This window comes from Lissotriton vulgaris, chromosome 4_1 (genome assembly GCF_964263255.1).
Source record: "Lissotriton vulgaris chromosome 4_1, aLisVul1.2, whole genome shotgun sequence".
Taxonomy (NCBI): Eukaryota; Metazoa; Chordata; class Amphibia; order Caudata; family Salamandridae; genus Lissotriton; species Lissotriton vulgaris.
In genome coordinates this window covers 48,057,807-48,085,089 of record NC_141691.1, presented here as the reverse complement: position 1 = coordinate 48,085,089, position 27,283 = coordinate 48,057,807, and the positions used below count along the sequence as shown (strand labels likewise).

Sequence of the window (27,283 nt, the reverse complement as noted above, 5' to 3'; positions counted from 1 at the left end):
CAGACCTCTCCAGGCAGAGAAACCTGTCAGCCCCACAGACCTCTCCAGGCAGAGAAACCTGCAGCCCCACTGACCTCTCCAGCACAGAAACCTGCCAGTCCCATAGAACTCTCCAGGCAGAGAAACCTGCCAGCCCCACAGACCTCTCCAGCACAGAAACCTGCCAGTCCCATAGAACTCTTCAGGCAGAGAAACCTGCCAGCCCCACAGACCTCTCCAGCACAGAAACCTGCCAGGCCCATAGAACTCTCCAGGCAGAGAAACCTGCCAGCCCCACAGACCTCTCCAGGCAGAGAAACCTGCCAGCCATACAGACCTCTCCAGGCAGAGAAACCTGCCAGCCCCACAGACCTCCCAAGCACAGAAACCTGCCAGCCCCACAGACCTCCCCGCCGAAGCACATGAGAACGCTTTTCTATTTTTGTGCTGTGGCCAAAATATAATAAGCTTACTATGGGCTATTGTTGCTATGTCGGTACAAAATGAATTTGTTCCATTTTTTAACTGGTGTTAAAGTGGATGTCTTATGGCCCGAAGTTGTAGGTCTGTTGTTTTTCTAATGAGATAGCTCCGGAACTGAAATAAGAGGCATTTCTGGCATCTTCACAGCGGCGTAAGATCAGCCCCCGCAGCCCCCTCGGTGTAGGGTGGGCCATCAAGCTCCAAGGGGCCTCCTCTGCAAAAGTGATAGGTGGTGGCCCCGGGAGGGGGCCCTCCTCCATGTACTTCGCAGGGGGGCACCCTCAACTTTCGTTACGCCACTGCAATGATTATAGCTCAGTGTGTTAATGCACCGACACTGCGACACGTGTGAAGCGTGCAGGACGGGTGGGGGTTCAGAGCCTGTGACAGCACAGGGAGGGACAGAATCAGAGCATAGAGTCGTAGTTTAGGGTGGACTCCGAGCCATGACATACATAGGCTCCAGTTTGGTGATTTGTGGGGGATGGCAGAGTGTACTCTGGGGGTTGTAGTCTCGGATTTCTTACACGGACCTAAGTAGAATAACAGGCTGTCGGTGAAAAGCCCATCACTGATAGCTGTGTCCCTACAGCTACGAGGCACAGCAGACCCTACGCAGGTGCCAAGATCAGAGCAGAGTATGGCAGCTCAGCGGGTCAATGTGATTACTGCACAGAGGTTCTAACCTATGAGCCTTCACACAAATGCTGAATGCAGATTAAAACAGGCCAGGGAGTTAATATTTTGCCCCGGTCAAAGAGAAGCCTGCGAACGCAGGCTCCAAGTCCAGGAAGGTAGCGCAGGGGGTGAATGCACCAGCGGTGCAGATTCGTATTTCAAAAGCGGTGAGTGTAGGGCGGTGGCTGCTCAGATGTGTGTGCAGTCACAACCCTGGTGAACGTGTGCCGACACGGAGCATTGCACTGACACGTAAACGTGCTCCGAGGATGCTACGGGCTGCCACAGGGTCCAATGCTGAGAATTCCAGAAACTGCCCCTGTGGCAGCAGCTGATGCAACGCTCCTCCGGCCCAGCCCCCTCTCCGCTCCATCCGGGGGTGGGGAACCAGCCGGATGGGCTGGGCCCGGCCGGATCCAGTTTCAAACACTCTCTTAGAAGGTTTTCCAAGTTTTGTGGGTTTCGAGAAACTTCTTCCAGTACAGCTATAAATTGAAGGTGAAGGAAGAGAGGAGAGAAACTCAGACGAAGAGACAAGAGAAAAGGAGGAGTCCGAGCGACTAAAGAGGGAACAGGAAGAGAAAAGGAGGAGCGCGGGAACCACATGAACACATAAAGAAAAGGAGGGGAGGAAACCACAGAAGCTGAAGAGAAAGAGAGAGAGGGGCACAGGCGAGACGAGATAAGAGACCAGAAGAGACGAAAGACGAAGGAGGCGCGAAAGGACAAGAGGGCAGAAAAGGAACCCAGAAGCGGAGCGCCCACTCCCGGCAGGTGGGTGAGAAGAGGCAGGGCGGGCACTGGGACTGTCCCGATAAGTGACAGCTGCCACGCGAGGAGTGCCAACTGTCGCGACAGAGCCTGGCAGCCTAAAAACAACAAACTAAGCTGAGGAGTGCCAACTGTCGCGACAGAGCCTAGCAGCCTTAAAAGAACCTCAGTCACTCACGCCGAGGAGTGCCCGCACTGTCGCGACAGTCTGACAGCCTGACGTGAAGTTCCAGCACCGTACCTACAGCGGGTGCATTGCCTGGCCTCTCTGTGGTGCAGCAGCTGCAGTGGCACCGGGCTGTACGGGTGTTTGGGGTCCTCTCTCTGCACCCCAATCATGGCAGGACTTTTCTACCTACACGGGGGTGGGGGGGGGGGGGGGGGGGCTATGCTCGTTATTTACAAAGGCCCCTGGCACTGACACCCCTGTTGCTCGTCTTCACTCCTGCTTTAGAAAAAAGGGGGGGTGCAGGGGCGCGGGAGGGGTGTTTGGTGTGTGTGTGTGTGGGGGTGGGGGGGGGGGGGATCCATTCCAAACCTCTCTATGAAGTTACAGTGCCCCCCAGTCCACTGGCCCGAGTACATTATCAACTCATTGAAAGTCACTTAAAGTGTGCTTGCAGCGGGGCCGCCAGTGTCATCTGATGACACGTGTGAGTCGTGGCAGACTGGGGTCACCTGCCGGAGCTGACCTCTGACCTGGCCCGGGGAGGGGGAGCCTGTCATGAGCTGGGGTTAGCAGGGGCGAGGACCCGACCTCTCTAGCAGAAACGAACCCAAGTGAAGGCTGAATACAGGGGCCCCGGGGCTGCCAGTGGCACCGTCACCGCAGCTGACATCCCGTGTGCTCCTGGGCAGCTGCTCGACTCATCTAGTGCCTGTTCAATCTTTCCTGGGCTAGGGCGTGGCATAGCCCCGGCTAGGAAGGAGGCCAGAGCCTGCGATAGCTCTGCTGTCTGAGGAGTGGGCGTGTAGCTTCTATGTCACGAGCTCCATATAGGCCCGCTGTCTCTAGTTTAAGCCAATAAACTGCACACTGAGAGATAGCCCTGCTGTCTGAGGCCGAAAGTCATACATTTGATGCCCCACCATGCCTAGCTCTGCTGTCTAACGTATTCTTTGTTAGCTTGGAGATTCGGTGAGCTGCCTTGTGTAAAATCAATGTGAAATATGGGAGAGCGTTGCTGTGCTGTGGCCGGGGCCTGTGAGGTGCGTATCCGGAGAGATAGCTCTGCTGTCCAGCAAGAGCCCTTTGACCTGAGCAGCCTGACCTAAAGCTCTGATGTTCAAGGCCTCTAACGCTCCTTTGTAGCACAAGAGATGCCTGTTCTGCCTCTTCCTGAGTGACTGCTCGCCATTCCTGGCCTGAGACTGTAGGTTCTGCGTCAGCTGACGGTAGCTCTGCTGTTAGAGGCCGAGCTTGTAACTTCTGCGCAACATCCATTTGGCTGCAGCCCCCCTCTCAGGCACAGATCTGTCTCCGGTAGCGCTGCTGTCTGGGGCCGGCCTTGTATGCCAGCTGAGGGATAGCTCTGCTGTCAGTGGGCCGCCTAGATTGTACATTCTGTGTGAGCCCCGAGGCTGTGACTTCTGCATCTCTGAACGGATAGCTCTGCTGTAAGGTTATTTGTTCCTTGGGGAATAGCTCTGCTGTGAGGTTATTTGTATCCCGAGGGATAGCTCTGCTGTGAGGTTATTTGTTCCTTGGGGCTTAGCTCTGGTGTAAGGTTACTTGTATCCTGAGGCATAGCTCTGCTGTAAGGTTACTTGTATCCTGAGGGATAGCTCTGCTGTAAGGTTACTTGTATTCTGAGGAATAGCTCTGCTGTAAGGTTATTTGTTCCTTGGGGCTTAGCTCTGCTGTAAGGTTATTTGTTCCTTGGAGCTTAGCTCTGCTGTAAGGTTATTTGTTTCCCTGAGGCATAGCTCTGCTGTGAGGTTATTTGTATCCCGAGGGATAGCTCTGCTGTAAGGTTACTTGTATCCTGAGGGATAGCTCTGCTGTAAGGTTACTTGTATTCTGAGGAATAGCTCTGCTGTAAGGTTATTTGTATCCCGAGGGATAGCTCTGCTGTAAGATTATTTGTCCCTGGGGCATAGCTCTGCTGTAAGGTTATTTGTTCCCCGAGGGATAGCTCTGCTGTAAGGTTATTTGTTCCCAGAGGGACAGCTCTGCTGTGAGGTTATTTGTTCCCCGAGGCAAAGCTCTGCTGTAAAGTTAAGGTTATTATTATTATTATTATTATTATTATTATTATTATGTTTCTTATATAGCCCCTGAATCGACCCCCGAAGGGGTATCTCCACACTTGCCTTGGGAACCCGTCCTGGCTTTTCCCTGTGAGATAGCCCCTAACGGGCATCCCCAAGGTGAAAGCCAGGCATCCCGCCGCGGGGGGGGGGGGAGGGGGGGGGGCGTTGTGGAGATTAAGCAAGCTTAATGCCCAGAGTTGCAGAGTGTGAACCCATGATTTGGTCAGGCACCGAAGCAAGAATTATCGAGTCCGTGGACATTTGAGCTCAAGACCCTGCCGCGTCGGGAATTGAACCCTGGTCCCGGGTCTGACCTCTGCTTCAAGGTCTGCCTGCTCTAACCAGTGAGCCACCTTAGTAAGGTTATTTGTTCCCCGGGGGATAGCTCTGCTGTAAGATTATTTGTTCCCCGAGGGATAGCTCTGCTGTAAGGTTATTCGTCTCCTGAGGCATAGCTCTGCTGTAAGGTTATTTGTTTCCTGAGGGATAGCTCTGCTGTAAGGTTATTTGTTCCCCAAGAGATAGCTCTGCTGTAAGGTTATATGTTCCCCGAGGGATAGCGTTGCTGTAAGGTTATTTGTTCCCCGAGGGATAGCTCTGCTGTAAGGTTATTTGTTCCCCGAGGGATAGCTCTGCTGTAAGGTTATTTGTTCCTTGGGGCTTAGCTCTGCTGTAAGGTTATTTGTTTCCTGAAGGATAGCTCTGCTGTAAGGTTATTTGTTCCCCGAGGGATAGCTCTGCTGTTAGGTTACTTGTATCCTGAGGCATAGCTCTGCTGTAAGGTTATTTGTTCCCCGAGGCAAAGCTCTGCTGTAAGGTTACTTGTATCCTGAGGGATAGCGTTTCTGTAAGGGTTTTTGTTCCCTGAGGGATAGCTCTGCTGTAAGGTTACTTGTATCCCGTGGGATAGCTCTGCTGTAAGGTTATTTGTTCCCTGAGGGATAGCTCTGCTGTAAGGTTATTTGTTCCTTGGGGCTTAGCTCTGCTGTAAGGTTATTCGTCTCCTGAGGCATAGCTCAGCTGTAAGGTTATTTGTTTCCTGAGGTATAGCTCTGCTGTAAGGTTATTTGTTCCCCGAGGGATAGCTCTGCTGTAAGGTTATTTGTTCCTTGGGGCTTAGCTCTGCTGTAAGGTTATTTGTTCCCCGAGAGATAGCTCTGCTGTAAGGTTATATGTTCCCCGAGGGATAGCGTTGCTGTAAGGTTATTTGTTCCCTGAGGGATAGCTCTGCTGTAAGGTTATTTGATCCTTGGGGCTTAGCTCTGCTGTAAGGTTATTTGTTTCCTGAAGGATAGCTCTGCTGTAAGGTTATTTGTTCCCCGAGGGATAGCTCTGCTGTAAGGTTATTTGTTCCCCGAGGGATAGCTCTGCTGTAAGGTTACTTGTTCCTTGGGGCTTAGCTCTGCTGTAAGGTTATTTGTTCCAGAGGGATAGCTCTGCTGTAAGGTTATTTGTTCCCCGAGGGATAGCTCTGCTGTAAGATTATTTGTTCCTTGGGGCTTAGCTCTGCTGTAAGGTTATTTGTTCCCCGAGGGATAGCTCTGCTGTAAGGTTATTTGTTCCCCGAGGGATAGCTCTGCTGTAAGGTTACTTGTATCCTGAGGCATAGCTCTGCTGTAAGGTTATTTGTCTCCTGAGGGATAGCTCCGCTGTAAGGTTATTTGTTCCTTGGGGCATAGCTCTGCTGTAAAGTTACTTGTATCCTGAGGCATAGCTCTGCTGTAAGGTTATTTGTTCCTTGGGGCTTAGCTCTGCTGTAAGGTTACTTGTATCCTGAGGCATAGCTCTGCTGTGAGGTTATTTATCTCCTGAGGGATAGCTCTGCTGTAAGGTTATTTGTCCCTGAGGCATAGCTCTGCTGTGAGGTTATTTGTCTCCTGAGGGATAGCTCTGCTGTAAGGTTATTTGTCTCCTGAGGGATAGCTCCGCTGTAAGGTTATTTGTCTCCTGAGGGATAGCTCTGCTGTAAGGTTATTTGTTCCTTGGGGCTTAGCTCTGCTGTAAGGTTATTTGTTCCCCGAGGGATAGCTCTGCTGTAAGGTTACTTGTATCCCGAGGGATAGCTCTGCTGTAAGGTTACTTGTATCATGAGGCATAGCTCTGCTGTAAGGTTATTTGTCCCTGAGGCATAGCTCTGCTGTGAGGTTATTTGTCTCCTGAGGGATAGCTCTGCTGTAAGGTTATTTGTCCCTGAGGGATAGCTCCGCTGTAAGGTTATTTGTCTCCTGAGGGATAGCTCTGCTGTAAGGTTATTTGTCTCCTGAGGGATAGCTCTGCTGTAAGGTTACTTGTATCCTGAGGGATAGCTCTGCTGTAAGGTTATTTGTTCCTTCGGGCTTAGCTCTGCTGTAAGGTTATTTGTTTCCTGAGGGATAGCTCTGCTGTAAGGTTATTTGTTCCCCGAGGGATAGCTCTGCTATAAGGTTACTTGTATCCTGAGGCATAGCTCTGCTGTAAGGTTATTTATTCCTTGCGGCATAGCTCTGCTGTAAGGTTATTTGTCCCTGAGGCATAGCTCTGCTGTAAGGTTATTCGTCTTCTGAGGCATAGCTCTGCTGTAAGGTTATTTGTTCCTTGGGGCATAGCTCTGCTGTAAGGTTATTTGTTCCTTGGGGCTTAGCTCTGCTGTAAGGTTATTTGTTTCCTGAGGGATAGCTCTGCTGTAAGGTTATTTGTTCCCCGACGGATAGCTCTGCTGTAAGGTTACTTGTATCCTGAGGCATAGCTCTGCTGTAAGGTTATTTGTTCCTTGGGGCTTAGTTCTGCTGTAAGGTTATTTCCTGAGGGATAGCTCTGCTGTAAGGTTACTTGTTCCCCGAGGGATAGCTCTGCTGTAAGGTTACTTGTATCCTGAGGCATAGCTCCGCTGTAAGGTTATTTGTTCCTTGGGGCATAGCTCTGCTGTAAGGTTACTTGTATCCTGAGGTATAGCTCTGCTGTAAGGTTATTTGTTCCTTGGGGCTTAGCTCTGCTGTAAGGTTACTTGTATCCTGAGGCATAGCTCTGCTGTGAGGTTATTTGTCTCCTGAGGGATAGCTCTGCTGTAAGGTTATTTGTCTCCTGAGGGATAGCTCTGCTGTGAGGTTATTTGTCTCCTGAGGGATAGCTCTGCTGTAAGGTTATTTGTCCCTGAGGCATAGCTCTGCTGTGAGGTTATTTGTCTCCTGAGGGATAGCTCTGCTGTAAGGTTATTTGTTCCTTGGGGCTTAGCTCTGCTGTAAGGTTATTTGTTCCCCGAGGGATAGCTCTGCTGTAAGGTTACTTGTATCCTGAGGCATAGCTCTGCTGTAAGGTTACTTGTATTCTGAGGAATAGCTCTGCTGTAAGGTTATTTGTTCCCTGCGGCAAAGCTCTGCTGTAAGGTTATTTGTTTCCTGAGGGATAGCTCTGCTGTAAGGTTATTTGTTCCTTGGGGCTTAGCTCTGCTGTAAGGTTATTTGTTCCCCGAGGGATAGCTCTGCTGTAAGGTTATTTGTTCCCCGAGGGATAGCTCTGCTGTAAGGTTACTTGTATCCTGAGGCATAGCTCTGCTGTAAGGTTATTTGTTCCTTGGGGCTCAGTTCTGCTGTAAGGTTGTTTCCTGAGGGATAGCTCTGCTGTAAGGTTATTTGTTCCCCGAGGGATAGCTCTGCTGTAAGGTTACTTGTATCCTGAGGCATAGCTCCGCTGTAAGGTTATTTGTTCCTTGGGGCATAGCTCTGCTGTAAGGTTACTTGTATCCTGAGGCATAGCTCTGCTGTAAGGTTATTTGTTCCTTGGGGCATAGCTCTGGTGTAAGGTTACTTGTATCCTGAGGCATAGCTCTGCTGTGAGGTTATTTGTCTCCTGAGGGATAGCTCAGCTGTAAGGTTATTTGTCTCCTGAGGGATAGCTCTGCTGTAAGGTTATTTGTTCCCTGCGGCAAAGCTCTGCTGTAAGGTTATTTGTTTCCTGAGGGATAGCTCTGCTGTAAGGTTATTTGTTCCCGAGGGATAGCTCTGCTGTAAGGTTACTTGTATCCTGAGGCATAGCTCTGCTGTAAGGTTACTTGTATTCTGAGGAATAGCTCTGCTGTAAGGTTATTTGTTCCCTGCGGCATAGCTCTGCTGTAAGGTTATTTGTTTCCTGAGGGATAGCTCTGCTGTAAGGTTATTTGTTCCTTGGGGCTTAGTTCTGCTGTAAGGTTATTTCCTGAGGGATAGCTCTGCTGTAAGGTTACTTGTTCCCCGAGGGATAGCTCTGCTGTAAGGTTACTTGTATCCTGAGGCATAGCTCCGCTGTAAGGTTATTTGTTCCTTGGGGCATAGCTCTGCTGTAAGGTTACTTGTATCCTGAGGTATAGCTCTGCTGTAAGGTTATTTGTTCCTTGGGGCTTAGCTCTGCTGTAAGGTTACTTGTATCCTGAGGCATAGCTCTGCTGTGAGGTTATTTGTCTCCTGAGGGATAGCTCTGCTGTAAGGTTATTTGTCTCCTGAGGGATAGCTCTGCTGTGAGGTTATTTGTCTCCTGAGGGATAGCTCTGCTGTAAGGTTATTTGTCCCTGAGGCATAGCTCTGCTGTGAGGTTATTTGTCTCCTGAGGGATAGCTCTGCTGTAAGGTTATTTGTTCCTTGGGGCTTAGCTCTGCTGTAAGGTTATTTGTTCCCCGAGGGATAGCTCTGCTGTAAGGTTACTTGTATCCTGAGGCATAGCTCTGCTGTAAGGTTACTTGCATTCTGAGGAATAGCTCTGCTGTAAGGTTATTTGTTCCCTGCGGCAAAGCTCTGCTGTAAGGTTATTTGTTTCCTGAGGGATAGCTCTGCTGTAAGGTTATTTGTTCCTTGGGGCTTAGCTCTGCTGTAAGGTTATTTGTTCCCCGAGGGATAGCTCTGCTGTAAGGTTATTTGTTCCCCGAGGGATAGCTCTGCTGTAAGGTTACTTGTATCCTGAGGCATAGCTCTGCTGTAAGGTTATTTGTTCCTTGGGGCTCAGTTCTGCTGTAAGGTTGTTTCCTGAGGGATAGCTCTGCTGTAAGGTTATTTGTTCCCCGAGGGATAGCTCTGCTGTAAGGTTACTTGTATCCTGAGGCATAGCTCCGCTGTAAGGTTATTTGTTCCTTGGGGCATAGCTCTGCTGTAAGGTTACTTGTATCCTGAGGCATAGCTCTGCTGTAAGGTTATTTGTTCCTTGGGGCATAGCTCTGGTGTAAGGTTACTTGTATCCTGAGGCATAGCTCTGCTGTGAGGTTATTTGTCTCCTGAGGGATAGCTCAGCTGTAAGGTTATTTGTCTCCTGAGGGATAGCTCTGCTGTAAGGTTATTTGTTCCCTGCGGCAAAGCTCTGCTGTAAGGTTATTTGTTTCCTGAGGGATAGCTCTGCTGTAAGGTTATTTGTTCCCGAGGGATAGCTCTGCTGTAAGGTTACTTGTATCCTGAGGCATAGCTCTGCTGTAAGGTTACTTGTATTCTGAGGAATAGCTCTGCTGTAAGGTTATTTGTTCCCTGCGGCATAGCTCTGCTGTAAGGTTATTTGTTTCCTGAGGGATAGCTCTGCTGTAAGGTTATTTGTTCCCCGAGGGATAGCTCTGCTGTAAGGTTACTTGTATCCTGAGGCATAGCTCTGCTGTAAGGTTACTTGTATCCTGAGGCATAGCTCTGCTGTAAGGTTACTTGTATTCTGAGGAATAGCTCTGCTGTAAGGTTATTTGTTCCCTGCGGCATAGCTCTGCTGTAAGGTTATTTGTTCCCTGCGGCATAGCTCTGCTGTAAAGTTATTTGTTTCCTGAGGCATAGCTCTGCTGTAAGGTTATTTGTTCCCTGCGGCATAGCTCTGCTGTGAGGTTATTTGTCCCTGGGGCATAGCTCTGCTGTAAAGCTATTGGTCTCTTGAGGGATAGCTCTGCTTTAAGGTTATTTGTTCCCAGAGGGATAACTCTGCTGTTAGGTTACTTGTATCCTGAGGGATAGCTCTGCTGTGATGTTATTTGCTCCCTGGGGCATAGCTCTGCTGTAAGGCTATTTGTCTCCTGAGGGATAGCTCTGCTTTAAGGTTATTTGTATCCTGGGGGATAGCTCTGCTGTAAGGTTATTTGTTCCTTGGGGCTTAGCTCTGCTGTAAGGTTATTTGTTTCCTGAGGGATAGCTCTGCTGTAAGGTTATTTGTTCCCAGAGGGATAGCTCTGCTGTAAGGTTACTTGTATCCTGAGGGATAGCTCTGCTGTAAGGTTATTTGTCCCTGAGGCATAGCTCTGCTGTGAGGTTATTTGTCTCCTGAGGGATAGCTCCGCTGTAAGGTCATTTGTTTCCTGAGGGATTGCTCTGCTGTAAGGTTATTTGTTTCCTTAGGGATAGCTCTGCTGTAAGATTATTTGTCCCTGAGGCATAGCTCTGCTGTGAGGTTATTTGTCTCCTGAGGGATAGCTCCGCTGTAAGGTTATTTGTTTCCTGAGGGATAGCTCTGCTGTAAGGTTATTTGTTCCCCGAGGGATAGCTCTGCTGTAAAGTTATTTGTTCCTTGGGGATTAGCTCTGCTGTAAGGTTATTTGTTTCCTGAGGGATAGCTCTGCTGCAAGGTTATTTGTTCCCCGAGGGATAGCTCTGCTGTAAGGTTACTTGTATCCGAGGGATAGCTCTGCTGTTAGGTTATTCGTCCCTGAGGCATAGCTCTGCTGCGAGGTTATTTGTCTCCTGAGGGATAGCTCCGCTGTAAGGTTATTTGTCTCCTGAGGGATAGCTTTGCTGTAAGGTTATTTGTCTCCTGAGGGATAGCTCTGCTGTAAGGTTATTTGTTCCTTGGGGCTTAGCTCTGCTGTAAGGTTATTTGTCCCTGAGGCATAGCTCTACTGTGAGGTTATTTGTCTCCTGAGGGATAGCTCCACTGTAATGTTATTTGTCTCCTGAGGGATAGCTCTGCTGTAAGGTTATTTGTTTCCTGAGGGATAGCTCTGCTGTAAGGTTTTTTGTCTCCTGAGGGATAGCTCTGCTGTAAAGTTATTTGTTTCCTGAGGGATAGCTCTGCTGTAAGGTTATTTGTTCCCCGAGGGATAGCTCTGCTGTAAAGTTATTTGTTCCGTGGGGCTTAGCTCTGCTGTAAGGTTATTTGTTTCCTGAGGGATAGCTCTGCTGCAAGGTTATTTGTTCCCAGAGGGATAGCTCTGCTGTAAGGTTACTTGTATCCCGAGGGATAGCTCTGCTGTAAGGTTATTTGTCCCTGAGGCATAGCTCTGCTGTGAGGTTATTTGTTTCCTGAGGGATAGCTCTGCTGTCAGTGGGCCGACTAGATTGTAAATTCTGTGTGAGCCCCCAGGCTGTGACTTCTGTATCTCTGAACGGATAGCTCTGCTGTAAGGTTATTTGTACCTTGGGGCTTAGCTCTGCTGTAAGGTTATTTGTTTCCTGAGGGATAGCTCTGCTGTAAGGTTATTTGTTCCCCGAGGGATAGCTCTGCTGTAAGGTTATTTTTTCCCCGAGGGATAGCTCTGCTGTAAGGTTATTTGTCCCTGAGGCATAGCTCTGCTGTGAGGTTATTTGTTCTCTGATGCATAGCTCTGCTGTGAGGTTATTTGTTTCCTGAGGGATAGCTCTGCTGTCAGTGGGCCGACTAGATTGTAAATTCTGTGTGAGCCCCCAGGCTGTGACTTCTGTATCTCTGAACAGATAGCTCTGCTGTAAGGTTATTTGTACCTTGGGGCTTAGCTCTGCTGTGAGGTTATTTGTTCCCTGATGCATAGCTCTGCTGTGAGGTTATTTGTTCCCCGAGGGATAGCTCTGCTGTAAGGTTACTTGTATCCCGAGGGATAGCTCTGCTGTTAGGTTATTTGGCCCTGAGGCATAGCTCTGCTGTAAGGTTATTTGTTTCCTGAGGCATAGCTCTGCTGTAAGGTTATTTGTTTCCTGAGGGATAGCTCTGCTGTAAGGTTATTTGTTCCCCGAGGGATAGCTCTGCTGTAAGGTTACTTGTATCCTGAGTGATAGCTCTGCTGTAAGGTTACTTGTATCCTGAGTGATAGCTCTGCTGTAAGGTTGTCTCCTGAAGGATAGCTCTTCTGTAAGGTTACTTGTCTCCTGAGGCATAGGTCTGCGGTGAGTTTATTTGATCTCTACGGCATAGCTCTGCTGTAAGGTTACCTGTATCCTGAGGGATAGCTCTGCTGTAAGGTTACTTGTATCCCAAGGGATAGCTCTGCTGTTAGGTTATTTGGCCCTGAGGCATAGCTCTGCTGTAAGGTTATTTGTTTCCTGAGGCATAGCTCTGCTGTAAGGTTATTTGTTTCCTGAGGGATAGCTCTGCTGTAAGGTTATTTGTTCCCCGAGGGATAGCTCTGCTGTAAGGTTACTTGTATCCTGAGTGATAGCTCTGCTGTAAGGTTACTTGTATCCTGAGTGATAGCTCTGCTGTAAGGTTGTCTCCTGAAGGATAGCTCTTCTGTAAGGTTACTTGTCTCCTGAGGCATAGGTCTGCGGTGAGTTTATTTGATCTCTACGGCATAGCTCTGCTGTAAGGTTACCTGTATCCTGAGGGATAGCTCTGCTGTATGCAGTCAGTTCGTGTTCTGTTGTGATGCCTGAGCCTGTGAGGCAAGTGAAACCCGATAGATTATTCCGCTGTTGGACAGGGTTACCTTGCAACATGTGCATAGCTCTGCTGTCTGATGCATGGGGTAGCTCTGCTGAGTAAGGCCCAAGGCAGGTGGTCTGTGTCCGAACATGGGGGTTTGGGAAGGAGTGGGGGTGAGGGGTGCTCTCTCCTCCCTACTCCTGGAGTGAGGGTCCAGCTGGTCTCTGTCCGTACAGGGGAGTCGGTCGGGTGTGGGGAGCAGGGGTCTCTCTTAGACTGGGGAGAGTGAAGTTAGCACCAGTGTGTCTTGAGTCTGGGGCCAGGAGTGGGGCGCCCTGGTCTTTCAAATCCCACTCGCCCTGTGCTAGAGATGCCAGGCGGTCCCCGGGTGTCACTGAGGCCACTGCATTCTGTTAGTTGTCCAGGAATGCTGACATCTGGCCATCGATGGCCACCAACTGACCGCCATGTCTGATCTGTCTCCACAGGTGGACGCTGACCGCCCACGCCATGGCTCTGCAGTTGGCCGCCCTTGCTCTGGTGGTCGCCCTCGCGTCTGGAGATCCTGGCGGCCTGCGGGAGCACGGCCCAGCCCTGGCTGAGAGCACCGTGAACCTGGCCCTCAGCCTGTACCACACCATGGTGAAGGACCCCCAGCTCAGCTCCATGAACATCCTCTTCTCGCCGGTGGTGGTGGCCTCCTCCCTGGGCGTCATGTCCATGGGCGCCAAGGATGAGACCGCAGCCCAGGTCCAGGCCCTCCTGAACCTGCCCATCCCGGAGGACCAGATGCAAGAGGCCTTCTCCGAGTTCTTGAAGGACCTCGCTGACCAGGAGGCCAGGAACGTCACCTGGAAGGTGAGCAGCCGCCTCTACGGCCCAGACTCCGTCGACTTCCATGACAACTTCCTGGAGAAGAGCCGGACCCACTACCACCACGACCACTCCAAGATCAACTTCCGCGACCGCCGCCAGGCTGTGGAGGACGTCAACGAATGGGCCTCGCAGGCTATGGGAGGCAGGGTGTCCGATGTGGCCACGGACTTCTCCAACGGGGAAGGAGCAGTGCTCGTCAACGCCATGTTCTTCAAACGTGAGTACCACGAGGGCCTCTCACACTGTGGGAGATGAACAAGGGGGTTTGGCAAAGGCAGTGAGTGCATTGAGACTTTCCCCAGGCCTTATCCAATGTCCAGTTCACTCTTTACGTGTGAGAGGCCGAGATACCCTGATCAGTAGCACCAGGGGTGGTCTATAGCAACCCCCCCTCTAAAGATCTATAGTCATTGTTATCGCTATCTGAAAACATATCAGATGTCTCAGCCTGGGCGATGCACCAGAGGCAGCAAAACACCAGCTTATCTGCGCCATGATGGAGTTTAGGGCTAGACAAAGAACAGCTCACCTACCTGTACAAACATGGCGGCCATAAGGGCAATGGAGAAAATACTATTTACAACCTGCGTCTTCAATAGATGAGCACAAGCTCAAGTGTACAATGACAGTGACGAAAGGTGAATCCACTCGGGCCAGGCAGACCCCCAATGATCAGTCTGTAGTCTGAGAAAAGGCAGGAAACACTTATCACAGTACTTTAGTGAATGCACTAGTCAAAGATGGCGGCCGCTTTTACACAGCGAGGCAGATTGATTTTCAAATGGCTCAGAATACGTTACATGGCGGAGGAAAGGGGAGTAGCCGTGGGAGACTGACACTAAGAGCGCCATATTGAAGTGAAAACCTGTCACTTATTAGTTGGGATTATTAATGCTGGTGACAACTACTGAGAAGTGTCATTTCTACAAGCATAAAGGGATATAGCAACCTGAGTTACAAATAGATTATAGTGGGCGACCCCTCCCCACAAGAACAATGCTTCAGTCCAATCTCATCGAGAAGTGGTAGCTCTTGTAAGACCCTCAAGACCAGCAAAACCTCTGCTTCCACTCCTCATAGATGTCCCCACAGGGCTTCTATCCGCTACCCCGCACCCTTTGTTCCTCCCTCACACTCTCTGAAATCGCTCAAGTCCCTCCCGATCAGTGATTTATGGTGGCCTACAGAGCTAAACAAATCAGCAACATGACATAACCCCAGAGACAGTGACAAGCATCACCACACAGGTCAGAGTAGACTTTATACACTCACCTTTATGTACTCACCTTTACACACTCACCTTTACGTACTCACCTTTACACTCACATTTATGTACCCACCTTTACGTACTCACCTTTACACACTCACATTTACACTCTCACCTTTATGTACTCACCTTTACGCACTCACCTTTATGCACTCACCTTTACACACTCACCATTACGTACTCCCCTTTACACACTCACCTTTACACACTCACCTTTACACACTCACAATTACGTACTCAACTTTACACACTCACCATTACGTACTCACCATTACGTACTCACCATTACGTACTCACCATTACGTACTCCCCTTTACACTTTCACCTTTATACACTCACCATTACGTAGTCACCTTTACACTCACCATTACTTAGTCACCTTTACACACTCACCTTTACCCAATCACATTTACGTACTCACCTTTACTCACTCACCTTTACTCACTCACCTTTACACACTCACCTTTTTTGTATGCTCTCTCCACAGCTCACTGGGGTGAGAAGTTTCACCACCAGATGGTGGACAAGCGAGGATTCCTGGTGTCCCGCACCCATACCGTCTCTGTTCCCATGATGCACCGCTCAGGTGAGTCTCCCACCATGATGCTCCATGAAGTGTTTTATGAGAGATTTTCATGTCTTGGCGCAATCTGTTACTGAAGACTGAAGCACTTGACAATGAAGTGACCGGCTAATGACTCAGCCTCAGGGGTGGATGCAATGCTTTGTGAGTGTAGTCAAGGTCATTTTTGTTATATATATATATATATATATTCACTGAAAAAACCATAGGTTTAACACCAGTTATAGTTAGCTGGACATTTTACTCATACAAAACCATTGAAATTCCCACGTTAGTTAGTTGGACTCACCATAACTTGCGCGCCCGCAATCCACTGCTGATGATGTCACATATTACATCATTCATGACATGGTCAATGACATCACTGATGACATCAGTGATGACATCACTGATGACATCATCCAGTGTCTGTGTGTTTCTGTAAAGTTAAAATATGTCTTACATATTGAAGAATGAGTGGCTGTATAAGTGTCTGGATGAAGGATTAAGTAGGTACGTGACCGACTGTATGAGTGAGTGATTAAATGTGTCTTAATAAATGCATGGGTTAGTGACTAAACTGTCTGAATGTGTGCATCAGTAGGTCTGTTGATGTGTAAGCTGCTGCATGTGTTGATCAGTAGCTATATGAGTGGCTATATTGGTTATTGATTGGTTGCCCAAGTATTTGTATGTGAGGCTGAGTGTGTGTGTGTGTTGGTGGCTGGGAGGTGTGTGAGTCTGTGCATAGATGTGTGAGCAGTTGATTCACTTGGTGTATGGGTTCAAGAGTGCATTCGGAAACAGGCTGTATGGGCGGTTGACTGTGTGCATGGGTGTGTTGGTGAGTGAATGGGTATCTCAGTGCTACATGTCCAAGTAAGTACATATGTAAAACACAGTGCATGTGAGAGTTGACATATATAAATGACTATATATGAGAGCCTGTGATTGCGTAAGTGACTGTATGGTTCAATGTGTACTTGTTTCAGTGATTGTAAAAGAGAGTAAGTATGTGTTACTATATATTTGAATAAGTAAGGTTTAGTGTGTATAACTTTGTAGTTGAGGAAATGGGAGTGTGATTGATTCTCTGCATAACTGACTAGGTGTTTGAGTAAGTCTGTGAATGAGTGTCAGTGTGTATGTGTCTGTATAGGTATATGACTGGATATGATAGTGTTCTATTGACGAGTGACCGTATGTATGAGTGATTGTATGGGTGAATGAGTGGATGTGTTTGTAGACCTAGCAATCAGTGAGTGCGTATGTAGTTACTGGTATTGGTGAGTCAATAATTTCAGGAATGGTAGTTTATATTTAACACTGGGTGTATCAAAGGTTAAATTAGAGTGTGAGGAGGTGCATCGTATTATCACATGGATGATGTCATCAGTGATGTCATTTGAGATGTGTTCAGTGATGTCATCACTGATGTCATTTGAGATGTCATCAGTGATGTCATCAGTGATGTCACTGACCATGCCATGAATGATGTAATATGTGACATCATCAGCAGTGGATTGCGGGCGCGCAAGTTATAGTGAGTCCAACTAACTATAACGTGGGAATTTCAATGGTTTTGAATGAGTAAAATGTCCAGCTAACTATAACTGGTGTTAAACCTATGGTTTTTTCAGTGAATTTCAAAGGTTTTTTAAATGCTAATTCCTAACTATAACGATTGTGAAACCTCTGTTTTTTTCACTGAATTTCAAAGGTTTTTTTATAAGCTAATTCCTTTCTATATCGAGTTTGTAACCTACGATTTTTTTTGTTTTTTATTTGCTGTTTTGTGTAAGTATTAATTATTAATAATTTTTTTTTAACAATAATATTTTTTAAATGTCTTTTTTATTTTTTTTAATCCCTTTAGTGCTAAGGCAACATTACTACTATTATATAATTTCCATTGAAATGAATGGGCAGTGCATGACGAGTTACCCTTGTCATTAGCATCCAAGGGGTTAAATCATTTTTTCCTGGGGCGCTCTAGGTGAGCGCACCGGTAAGCTCTCTGGAGAGCGCACCCAGAGCGCTATTCCTGCGTTTGTGTAAAAAAATATGTATGAAAAGTAAATAATAACGCAAGACATTAAGTACCATACTTATAAAAGCAGTATTTTTATTTACGAAATGAAAATGATTTTGCATTTCTGTGAAACTATCGAAACGTCACTTAGGCGCGCCGCGTAAGCGCCCCCGGAGGCGCCTACGTTTGCGCCGCGCATACACCCCCAGAAGCGCTCCGGTGCGCGCAGCGTAAGCGCGTCAAGTCATGTGACCTTAAAATAACACTTAATTGGTTGCGAACCGTTTTTTTTTTTACAACTAATGAAAACCCCACCCTTTTCCTCACTTCTTCTTTCACTTTGGTGAGAGCAAGACCTCTTTTGTTCTGTGCTAAGAATTTGTGGAGAAAATGGCTGCCAGACCATCCAGCAGCAGTGAGGACTTGAATGATTTCATCGATGAAGAGCCTCCTCAGCCGAAGGTGAAAGAACATTTCATCTGGAAATTTTTTTCTATACCTGATGGGCATAAAAAAGTAAATGCACCAAAAGTTGAATGTAAAATCTGCCAAACTGTACTTTCCCGTGGAGACCCCCGAAAGAAGTACAGTTTTGGTAATTCAACTATGATTCGCCACGTAGAAAGGAGGCACCCCCAGAACTATGCCCGGGAGAGTGTTAGGGCTCTAGCACAAGAGGCTCTCAGGGATGGGGCCTCTACATCAACCAGAGGACCAACAACATCGGTGAGGGGGAGATCGCAAGAGCTGATTCCGAACATTCAGCCTGCTTTTAACAAAGGCGTTCTTAAATGCAGAGACTGTGATCAGCTACTTTGCTATGGGGAACAAAGTGTTCTGCTCATGGTTCGAGCATTGGAGAACCATCGCTGCCGTTCCCAGCCCTAAATTTTGTTTTTGCTCCTGTTGAACAGTTTCCCATTCCCTGTTTTTGTTCCTGTTCTGAAAAAGCAAAAAAAAAAGAAGAAAAAAAAGTTCTTTTCAGAACTAACTCCAATTCTCATCAAAGAGCTGTGTTCTTAAAAAAATGAAATAGAGTAAGTGAAGTGGAGTGCATTGATAATGGAAAGGAAAGTGAGTAAGAAAGCACAGAAAGGGACGAGAGGAGAAAGGAAGTGAAGTAGGGGGACTGAAAGAAGGTGAGTGTGGGGAAGGAGAGTGAGGAGAAGGAGAGTGAACATGGGGAATGTGGATATGCGAAGAAAATGTAGTAAAGGAACAGGGGTGTGGAAGGGGTAAGAAAAGAGCAGTGATGTTTTGGAAAGAGTGGAGATACAGACTGGATAAAGACAAGTAAGTGTGAGACCAGGTAAGTAAGGCAGTGAAGAAACAGAGAAAGTGAAAAAAAAAATAAGAGTAGAAGACTTAAGGCCTCATTTTTGCACCTGCCTCACAGCAGGCGTAAGACTGATGCAGGCCCTTTCACATGGGCCTGGCCCATGTGAAAGGATGCATTGCTGGAGTTGCATCATTTTTTTGACACACTCCAGCAATGCATCACTTTCCTCTAAACACTCAACATTTTTTATTTACTCTATTTTTTTACACTCTTTTTCCCCGTGGTACACTCAAAGTGCGCGTACCGGAGAGCGCCGCCAGCGATTACCCCGCGAAATTAAAAAAAAAAAACACGTTTTTTAGCCCTTTATGGTCCTTCTAGGCCCCCCTCAGAAACCCTAGGGGGTCAGGGGGTGTCTACTCTGCCTCCTTTTAATTATATCCCCCTTTCTTTTTTCACCTCTTATGTCTCGATTCTACCGAGACACAAGATGGCAGACTCTCCCGCCTGTTTAGAAAGTTGACAGACACCCGACAGCCAATCAGCTTTCGCTCGCGCACTCCCGTAGCGCGCCGGGTGCGCTCCCCGGTACGCGCCCGCAGCGCGCCTATAGATATATATGTGTTATTGAACTTAATTTTCATAAAAACCACTGGAGCAATTTTCAACAAACATAGCAAAGGCACATCTGCGTACCAGTCCCTATAATTTTGCCAAGTTTGGCGTAATTCCGTTCAGCGGTTCGGGCTGTAGACTTGTCAGACCGTCCTAAGGAAATTAACATGGAGAAAACACGTTTTGGGACCCCCCTTTTTTCTCAGTCCCCACTTCACGAATCTCCCCGAAACTTTCAGGGAAGGAGCAGAGCGCAGGGAGACCATTTTAAGGAAAATTACAGGCAGATCCCTCAGTCGGCGCCAAAGTTATTCCCAAAAGAATGTTCGGAATTTCCTAAGGTGACCAATCCTAACTATAACTACCTACTGGCGACTGCCAGTAGGTGATATATATATATATATATATATATATATATATATATATATATATCTAACAAAAATGACTTTGACTAGATTCACAAAGCAATATATATATATATATATATCTGTTCGGCGTAGTTTTTGGCAAGTCGCGCCTCTGATTACGGCGGGCAAAACACGGCAGGGATGCCACTCCCAAAATATCGTGCGCAAGCCAGTAACTTGAGAAATTAACCTCACTGGAGCTGCGGCCTCTATTTGCAGTAGACTTTATTAAGCAGACGGGTGTGTCGTGCCTTGGACAATGGCGCTAGGACCCTGGGGCTCAGGGTGGGGGACAGGGGACACTGGACCCCACATCCGGTCAGGGGAGGGGACCCTGGGCTTTCTGGTAGAGGACCTCGAGGTGAGAGGTCGTGGGAGCATCACGATGTAAGCAGATACATATATCGACAATAAAAGGTACCTTGAACTACCACCACCGTGTCCTGCATGTTCCTGGGTTTGGGGAACTCGACATCTGGCGACGAAGGAAGACGGGATCCACCGGTGTGCCGATCGACAGGAATCGCGATTTTAAACCAGGAGCCCACCCTGGATCGCATTGTGACCAAAAAGAGACTAAAGTGCCACTGAAGAAGCGCAGCGACGCCAGAGACCACCCCGACTGCTGCGAGAGGAAGACTGGAGTGAGCCGGTAAGCGCCGTAGAGAAAGCGCGAAGTTTAAAGAAATCGGTGCGAGCTCTTGCGAGAGTCTCAGTGGCCATTTTGGGATCAGGCGTGAGAGCCAATGAGAACAAAGATTACACGGGCAGCCATTTTGAAGTCAGGCAGCATCCCAATTGGCCACGAAATCCCGTGAGAATCCTGGCGGCCATTTTGAGGTCAGGCAAATGGACCAATAAGAAACGAGGGACAGCGCGGTGGCCATTTTAAGGTCAGGCAAAGAGCGAAAAGCACCGCAAAGTGCAAATCAAAGAGAAAACGAATAAAATAAGGACATAGAAAGACAAATAAGTGGCAACAATAAGTAGAAGAAGATAATGAAAAGGAAAAATAGGCAAATAAAAGGAGAAAAGAGAAAGACAAGAAAATTAAAGAAAAGAAAAGGAAATAAAGGACAACAACAAGGAATTTAAAGAAAAGAAAAGGAAATAAAGGACAAAGACAGACACTACAAGAAAGAAGAACAAGCAAAGAAAAGGAAGCAAGGATGGAAGACCCAAAACCAAGCGCACAATACAGGAGACCACTACCATTCAGTCTATCTGAACCACAAACAGGAATTAGATGGGAAAAGTGGGTCAGACGATTTGAAAACTATGTGGAAGCAACAGATGTAACAAGAAGTTAGGTTTATTTCTGAACCTAGTAGGAGATGAAGCCGAAGACCTACTAGTGACACTGCCAAATGAAGAGATTGCCACCTACGACAAACTAAAGAAATGCCTAACGGACAAATTTGTTCCCCAAAGAAATGTTGATTTCGAGCGGTACAGCTTCATGATCGCATTCCAACAAATAGAAGAATCTCTGGATGACTTCGCAACAAGGCTGCGGAAACTCGTGACTCATTGCGAGTTTGACAAGTTCGACAACGAACAGGCAATAAGGCTGCGCATCATCGAGGGCTGTCCTGACACCGAGTTCCGCGCAAGGGTCCTAAAAGAACCGATCTCACTGGAAAACATCCTAGCACTGGGAAGGGCTGAAGCCAGAGCGACAGCCCATGCAAAAGAAATGGAACGAGGTAAAACAAGTGGTGGAGAACAGATTCAACGAATAACGAACAATAACCGCGCAGGCTGGAGAAAAAATAAAAGTGAACAGACGGCGAAGAAGCAGCCAGAAGGAACATGCTACTGGTGTGGACTTTAGTTCCCACACAGGGGCCCATGCCCGGCATTTGGCCAGACCTGCAGAAAGTGCAATGGAAGAAATCACTATGTCAGCGTGTGTCAAGGTATACAGTTCAGAAACGACAGAGGAAGGCCAGGAAGAGCACGAATGCCAACAAGCAGACATGTCAGGCATGTCGAGACAGGAGCAAGAAGTTCATCAATAGAGTCAGGAAAAGAAGACGAAGAAGAAAAAACGGAACAGCTGTATCTCATGTCAGATGTCACCACAGAGTCAGAAAGGGAAGAGGAAAGCAAAGAAAGAATATGCCTTGTAGACAAAAAGAAGATAAAAAAGACAGAGTCGGTGACCATAAAGGTAGGGCCACACAAAGCAAAATTTGTCCTGGACAGTGGCGCGACGTGCAACATTATGTGCGTCTCTGAATACGAAAGAATGAAAATAAAGCCGACTCTAAGGCCATCTCGGGTCGAAGTATTCACGTGGAGGTCCAAAAGACCGGTAATAAACTTGGGAAAGTTCAAGGAAGAACTGACGTACAAAGATCAACGGGCAACCGAAGAGTTACACGTGCTGAAAGGGGACATCCCGACGCCATGCTTACTGAGCAATGTCACGGCTCAAATAATGGGTCTTATGGAAATGACATACAACATGTCAGAAAGAAAAAGCATCCTGAAAGAATACCCCAAGCTATTACAAGGACTAGGAAAGCTGAAAGGACGACAAATAACGCTGCATATTGATGAAACAATAAGACCAATAGCACAGCACCACAGAAGAGTGCCAATACACCTGCAGCCACAGGTAGAAGAAGAGCTTGAAGCACTACTGAAGCAGGACATAATAGAGCCAGCGGAAGGACCGACGCCCTGGGTGTCACCCATCGTGGCTGTCCCAAAGAAAGACACGTCCAAAATAAGAATATGTGTAGACATGAGGATACCAAACAAGGCCATTGAACGTGAACGACATCCCGGACCACACCTTGATGACATGATCAGCTGTCTCACAGGCACAAGGCATTTTTCCAAACTGGATTTGTGTAAGGGATACCACCAACTTGAACTGGATCCTCAGTCTCGGTATATCACAACATTCTCCACCCACCTAGGTCTCTTTAGGTACAATCGCCTGAGCTTTGGGATCTCATCCGCCGCAGAGAAGAAACGATAAGACAAATAATAAGGCCAATAAAGAACAGTTTAAATTATAGCGATGACATTCTAGTGTTTGGCAAGTCAGATGAGGAGCACGACAAAGCTCTAAGAGAAGTGTGCTCCCACCTAGAACAGGCAGGTTTGACACTGAACGAAGATAAATGTGAGCTAGGGCGTGACCAACTGGTATTCTTCGGCCACATCTTTTCCAAAAGAGGAATGCGGCCGGATCACAGCAAGGTGGAAACGCTGGAAAAGGCAAAGAAACCATCTGATGTAGCGGAAGTGAGGTCATTCCTTGGTCTAGCAAGCTACTGCGCAAGGTATATAAAAGACTTTGCCACTGTAAGCGCACCACTAAGAGAACTGACAAAGCAAGGACAAAGCTTCTCGTGGACCGACGAATGCGGCAAAGCATTTGAAGAAATAAGACAGGCTGTAACAGCAGTGGATCACCTGGCATATTTCAATCCAAGTCTATGCACAGAATTAACGGTAGACGCAAGTCCAGTGGGACTAGGAGCAATATTGGCACAGCATCAACCAGGGAAAGACTCCCCAAGACACATAGTGGCATATGGAAGCAAGAGCTTGTCGGATGTCGAGAAAGGATACTCTCAACCAGAAAAAGAGAGTTTGGCAGTAGTGTGGGCCTGTGAACATTACCACATGTTAATCTACGGGAAACCATTTACAAATATAACAGACCATCAGTCACTCACAGCAATATATGGCAATCCGAACGCAAAGATACCGCCAAGGATAGAGAGATGTGGAATCAGGCTCATGGACTACAACTTTAAGATAATCCACAATCCAGGAAAGGAGCACAACCCAGCCGACTATGTGTCGTGGCACCCTCTTCCACAAGCCTCACAAGCAACAACGATGGCAGAAGAATATCTCAATTTTGCATTGAAGCTCAGCACACCGACAACAATAACATTGGAAGAGCTGGAATACGAAACAAAACGAGACCACACCATGCAGGAGACAATGAAGATTACCAAACAGCAAAGATGGAGACACATGAACAGCAACAGCAGTGTGGAAAGAGGGGTAGAGAAAGAAGAACTGCTGGCATTTAAAAGGATAAGTGAGGAACTGTCGGAGTGCGGAAATGGGATAATAATGAGAGGCACCCGGATAGTAATGCCCCGGACACTGAGAAGAAGAGCAGTGGAACTGGCGCATGAATCACACAGGGGAATTGTAGCAACAAAAAAAATGTTGCGGGAAAAAGTGTGGTTTCCTGGACTAGACAACATGGTGGAAGAAATGCTGATGCACTGTCACATCTGTCAAATAACAGGGCCCTCACCAAAGCCGGAACCGCTGCAAATGTCCCAGCTACCGAAGGCGGTGTGGACAGAGCTGCCAGCAGACTTCTATGGCCCCCTAGAAACAGGAATTTACCTGCTGGTGATAATAGATGAATACTCAAGGTTCCCAATAGTGAGACCAGTAGCATCAACATCGGCCAACGCAACACCGCCAGTGCTGGATGATGTATTCGCAGCATGGGGCTCACCACAGACACTAAAAACAGACAATGGCACGCCATTCTCAGGAGAGGAGTTCAAGAATTTCATGGCATACTTATTTATTTATTTATTTAGTGTGTTTTGTATAGTGCACAGCTACCCCAACGGGTTGTCCCGGCACTTCTGTGTGTATGCTGGGTCTCACTCATGGGGAATTTAGCAGAAGAGGAATCTTTTCAGTGCCTTGCGAAAATGCAACTCCTCCTGAATCAACCTAATGGAGTTAGGGAGTTTATTCCATTGATAGGAGGCACAAGCCTGAAAGGTTTTTCCCCCAGAACGTGCTTTTTTAAATCTGGGGGTACACAGCAAATTTTTTGAGCTGGATCGGAGGTGTCTCGCATTGCTGTAAGGGCGGAGACAGGAAGAGAGATATGCGAAGCCCTTTCCCTTGATTGCACGATGTGCCAAGGTGAGTGCTTGAATTCTGCCCTTTTTTGAACTGGCAACCAATGAAGCCTTCGCCGATGTGGAGAGATGTGCTCTCGAAGGGAGATGCCACAGACCAGCCGGACTGCAGCATTCTGGACTGTCTGTAACCGGTGGCAAAGGCCAGAAGTAAGTCCAAGGTACAGACTGTTGGCATAATCCAAGTGGGAAGTTATTAATGCCTGGACAATGGTTTTCCTGGTATTACTAGGAAGGAAATTAATACATTTTTTAATCATCCTAATTTTTGAGGCATGCAGCAGTCACCGTCTGGACTTGGTTTTGGAAGGAGAGGCTAGAATCCCATCTAACCCCCAGGTTTTTTACTGATTTCTTGGGGGAAAGGGGCATGCTCAAGTCATGAGGCCACCAGAGGTTTGAGTCCAGTGGAGAGGATTGGTGAAAAAAGAGGACCTCGGTTTTCCCAGCGTTTAATCGAAGGAAGTTATTGTCCATCCAGCGGGCGATGTTGCGGAGACAATCTTTTAATGGGTCAAAAGTGATCTGGGTAGGAGTGTCATAAGAAAATAAGAGCTGAATATCATCAGCATACGAGGTTGCCTTGATTCCTGACTGAGCAATGAGCTCAGCCAGGGGGGAAAAATAAACATTGAACAAAAGGGGGCTCAATGAGGAGCCCTGTGGGACTCCCCATTTTAACGGACCACTTTCGTAGGTGTAGGGGGGGTATACACCGCCTGTGTCCAATTGGATAAGAACGAGGACAGCCAGTCCAAGGCTTTGCCTTGGATGCCTTTAGCCCGGAGGCGGTTGAGTAGGACGGGGTGAGAGACGGTGTCGAAAGCTGCTGACAAATCAAGCAGCACCAACACCACTCTCGAACCCCCGTCCAACTTCCAACGCACAGAGTCAGCCATCTCTGTTAGGGCTGACTCGGTGCTATGACCTGGTCTAAATTCGTGTTGTGAATCGTGGAATAAACCATGGGTTTCAAAGAAGCCCGCTAGTTGCTGGTGCACTAGCTTTTCAAGGACCTTAGCTGGAGCGGGCAGTAAGGAAATGGGCCTGTAGTTAGCTGGTTCATCTGGGTCTGCATTGATTTTTTTGAGGATAGGAACTAATTGGGCATGTTTCCATGCCTCCGGGAATGTGCCTGTCTTAAGGGAGTCGTTCCAAATGCAGTTGAGTGTGGGGTTTAGTAGAGGGGCCAGTGCTTTGTATTGTTTGGTCGGCCAAGGGTCAATTGGCGAACCTGATCTACATTTTAATAGTTCTACCAGAGAACGTTTTAAGGTGATCTCCTCAAAGTCTGAGAAAAGAGGAGCGGATTCTGGATGATCTACGAGTTTATCATTAGTATTGGGGCTGCTGTTACAGGGGAAGGAGTCGTAGATAGAGGCAATTTTTTCCTCGAAGTAGTCAGAGAGGCGAGTGCAGAGGGATTGTGATACCGGGGATTGGAGTTTGAGGGCCATAGGATTAGTGAAAGTTCTTACTGTGTTGAAGATTTCCCTAGTGGATCCTTGTGCTCTATTTATTTTCTCCTCCAGATAGGTCTTTTGATGGTCAAGTATCTTCTTCCGATAGTTTTTAGGAGCTATTTTATATTTAATTTTACTGTCTGGGGAGTACGAATATCTCCAACGGCGCTCCAAGAGTTTGCAAGCGGATTTACACTTACGGAGTTCGACGGAGTACCAAGGTGCCGAAGGGGCAGATCGAAAAGTTTTAATGGGCCTGATAGGAGCGATGGAGTCGATGGCGGAGGTGACCCAGCTGTTGAAATTAGTCAGCCTAGAGTCAAAGTCAGGGGCATCCACAGGGGCAGTTGTAGAAAGATGTGCAGCAAGGCTGTCTGGGGAGATCTTACTCCAGGTACGGCCGACCAACTTGACCGGAACCCTAGGCTTGTCTTGGTGACAGAGGGGGAAACAAAAAGGAATAAAAAAATGGTCTGATCAGATCACTGGGTATGGTTCACTGATAGGAATGTCCACCAGGTTAGAGCAGATAAGGTCAAGTGTATGTCCAGCCTTATGGGTAGGGTGGGATACCAATTGATTTAATCCACCATCAATTAAGGTGGAGAGAAAATTGAGGTTGGTGGGGTCAGAGCCATCCTCCACATGCAAATTAAAATCCCCAAGTAGGGTGAAATTTGCGTAGCGGGAGCTAGCCTGAAGGACCTGGGAATCAATCACCGAAGAATAACACCGCTGTGGCCACAGGCGAACGGTATGGCAGAACGGTTCATGGGAACTATCAAGAAGGCGATACAGAGGGCGAAACTGACGCAAATATCAATTGGGCAGGCCTTATGTCAAGTACTAAGGGACTATCGCAACACACCTCACAGCTCCACGGGAAGATGCCCTGCAGAACTGGTACTAGGGCGCTCAAGCCGAACGAGACTGCCACAAATAAAAGAGGTGGAGAAAACAGAACAAAAGGACATTGCTGCAAGAGACAAGGAATAGAAAGTGAAAATGAAAGCATACGCTGACCAAAGAAGACATGCAACAAATACAAAAATAAAAGAAGGAGACACCGTGCTAGTGAAACAGACAGGTAAAAAAGTAGGACAGCGTCTTCTCAAAAGATCCTTTGAAGGTGACGGAAGTAAAGGGGCCAATGATCATGGCATCAGTCCAATACCA

The 27,283-nt window shown here is 47.6% G+C and overlaps 1 protein-coding gene across 1 annotated transcript in view; it reads left to right on the top strand.

Annotated features, from left to right (window-relative positions):
• Positions 1–1,511: 1,511 nt before the first annotated feature.
• The window catches only part of LOC147718338 (serpin H1-like), a 34,559-nt gene continuing 8,787 nt past the window's right edge, over positions 1,512–27,283 (top strand). Inside the window, exons 1-3 of the mRNA XM_086918277.1 lie at positions 1,512–1,914; positions 13,167–13,771; positions 15,309–15,407. Of these exons, the coding sequence (XP_086774403.1) occupies positions 13,189–13,771; positions 15,309–15,407 (682 nt within the window). The 5' untranslated portion in view covers positions 1,512–1,914; positions 13,167–13,188. The remainder of the gene's footprint in view (positions 1,915–13,166; positions 13,772–15,308; positions 15,408–27,283) is intronic.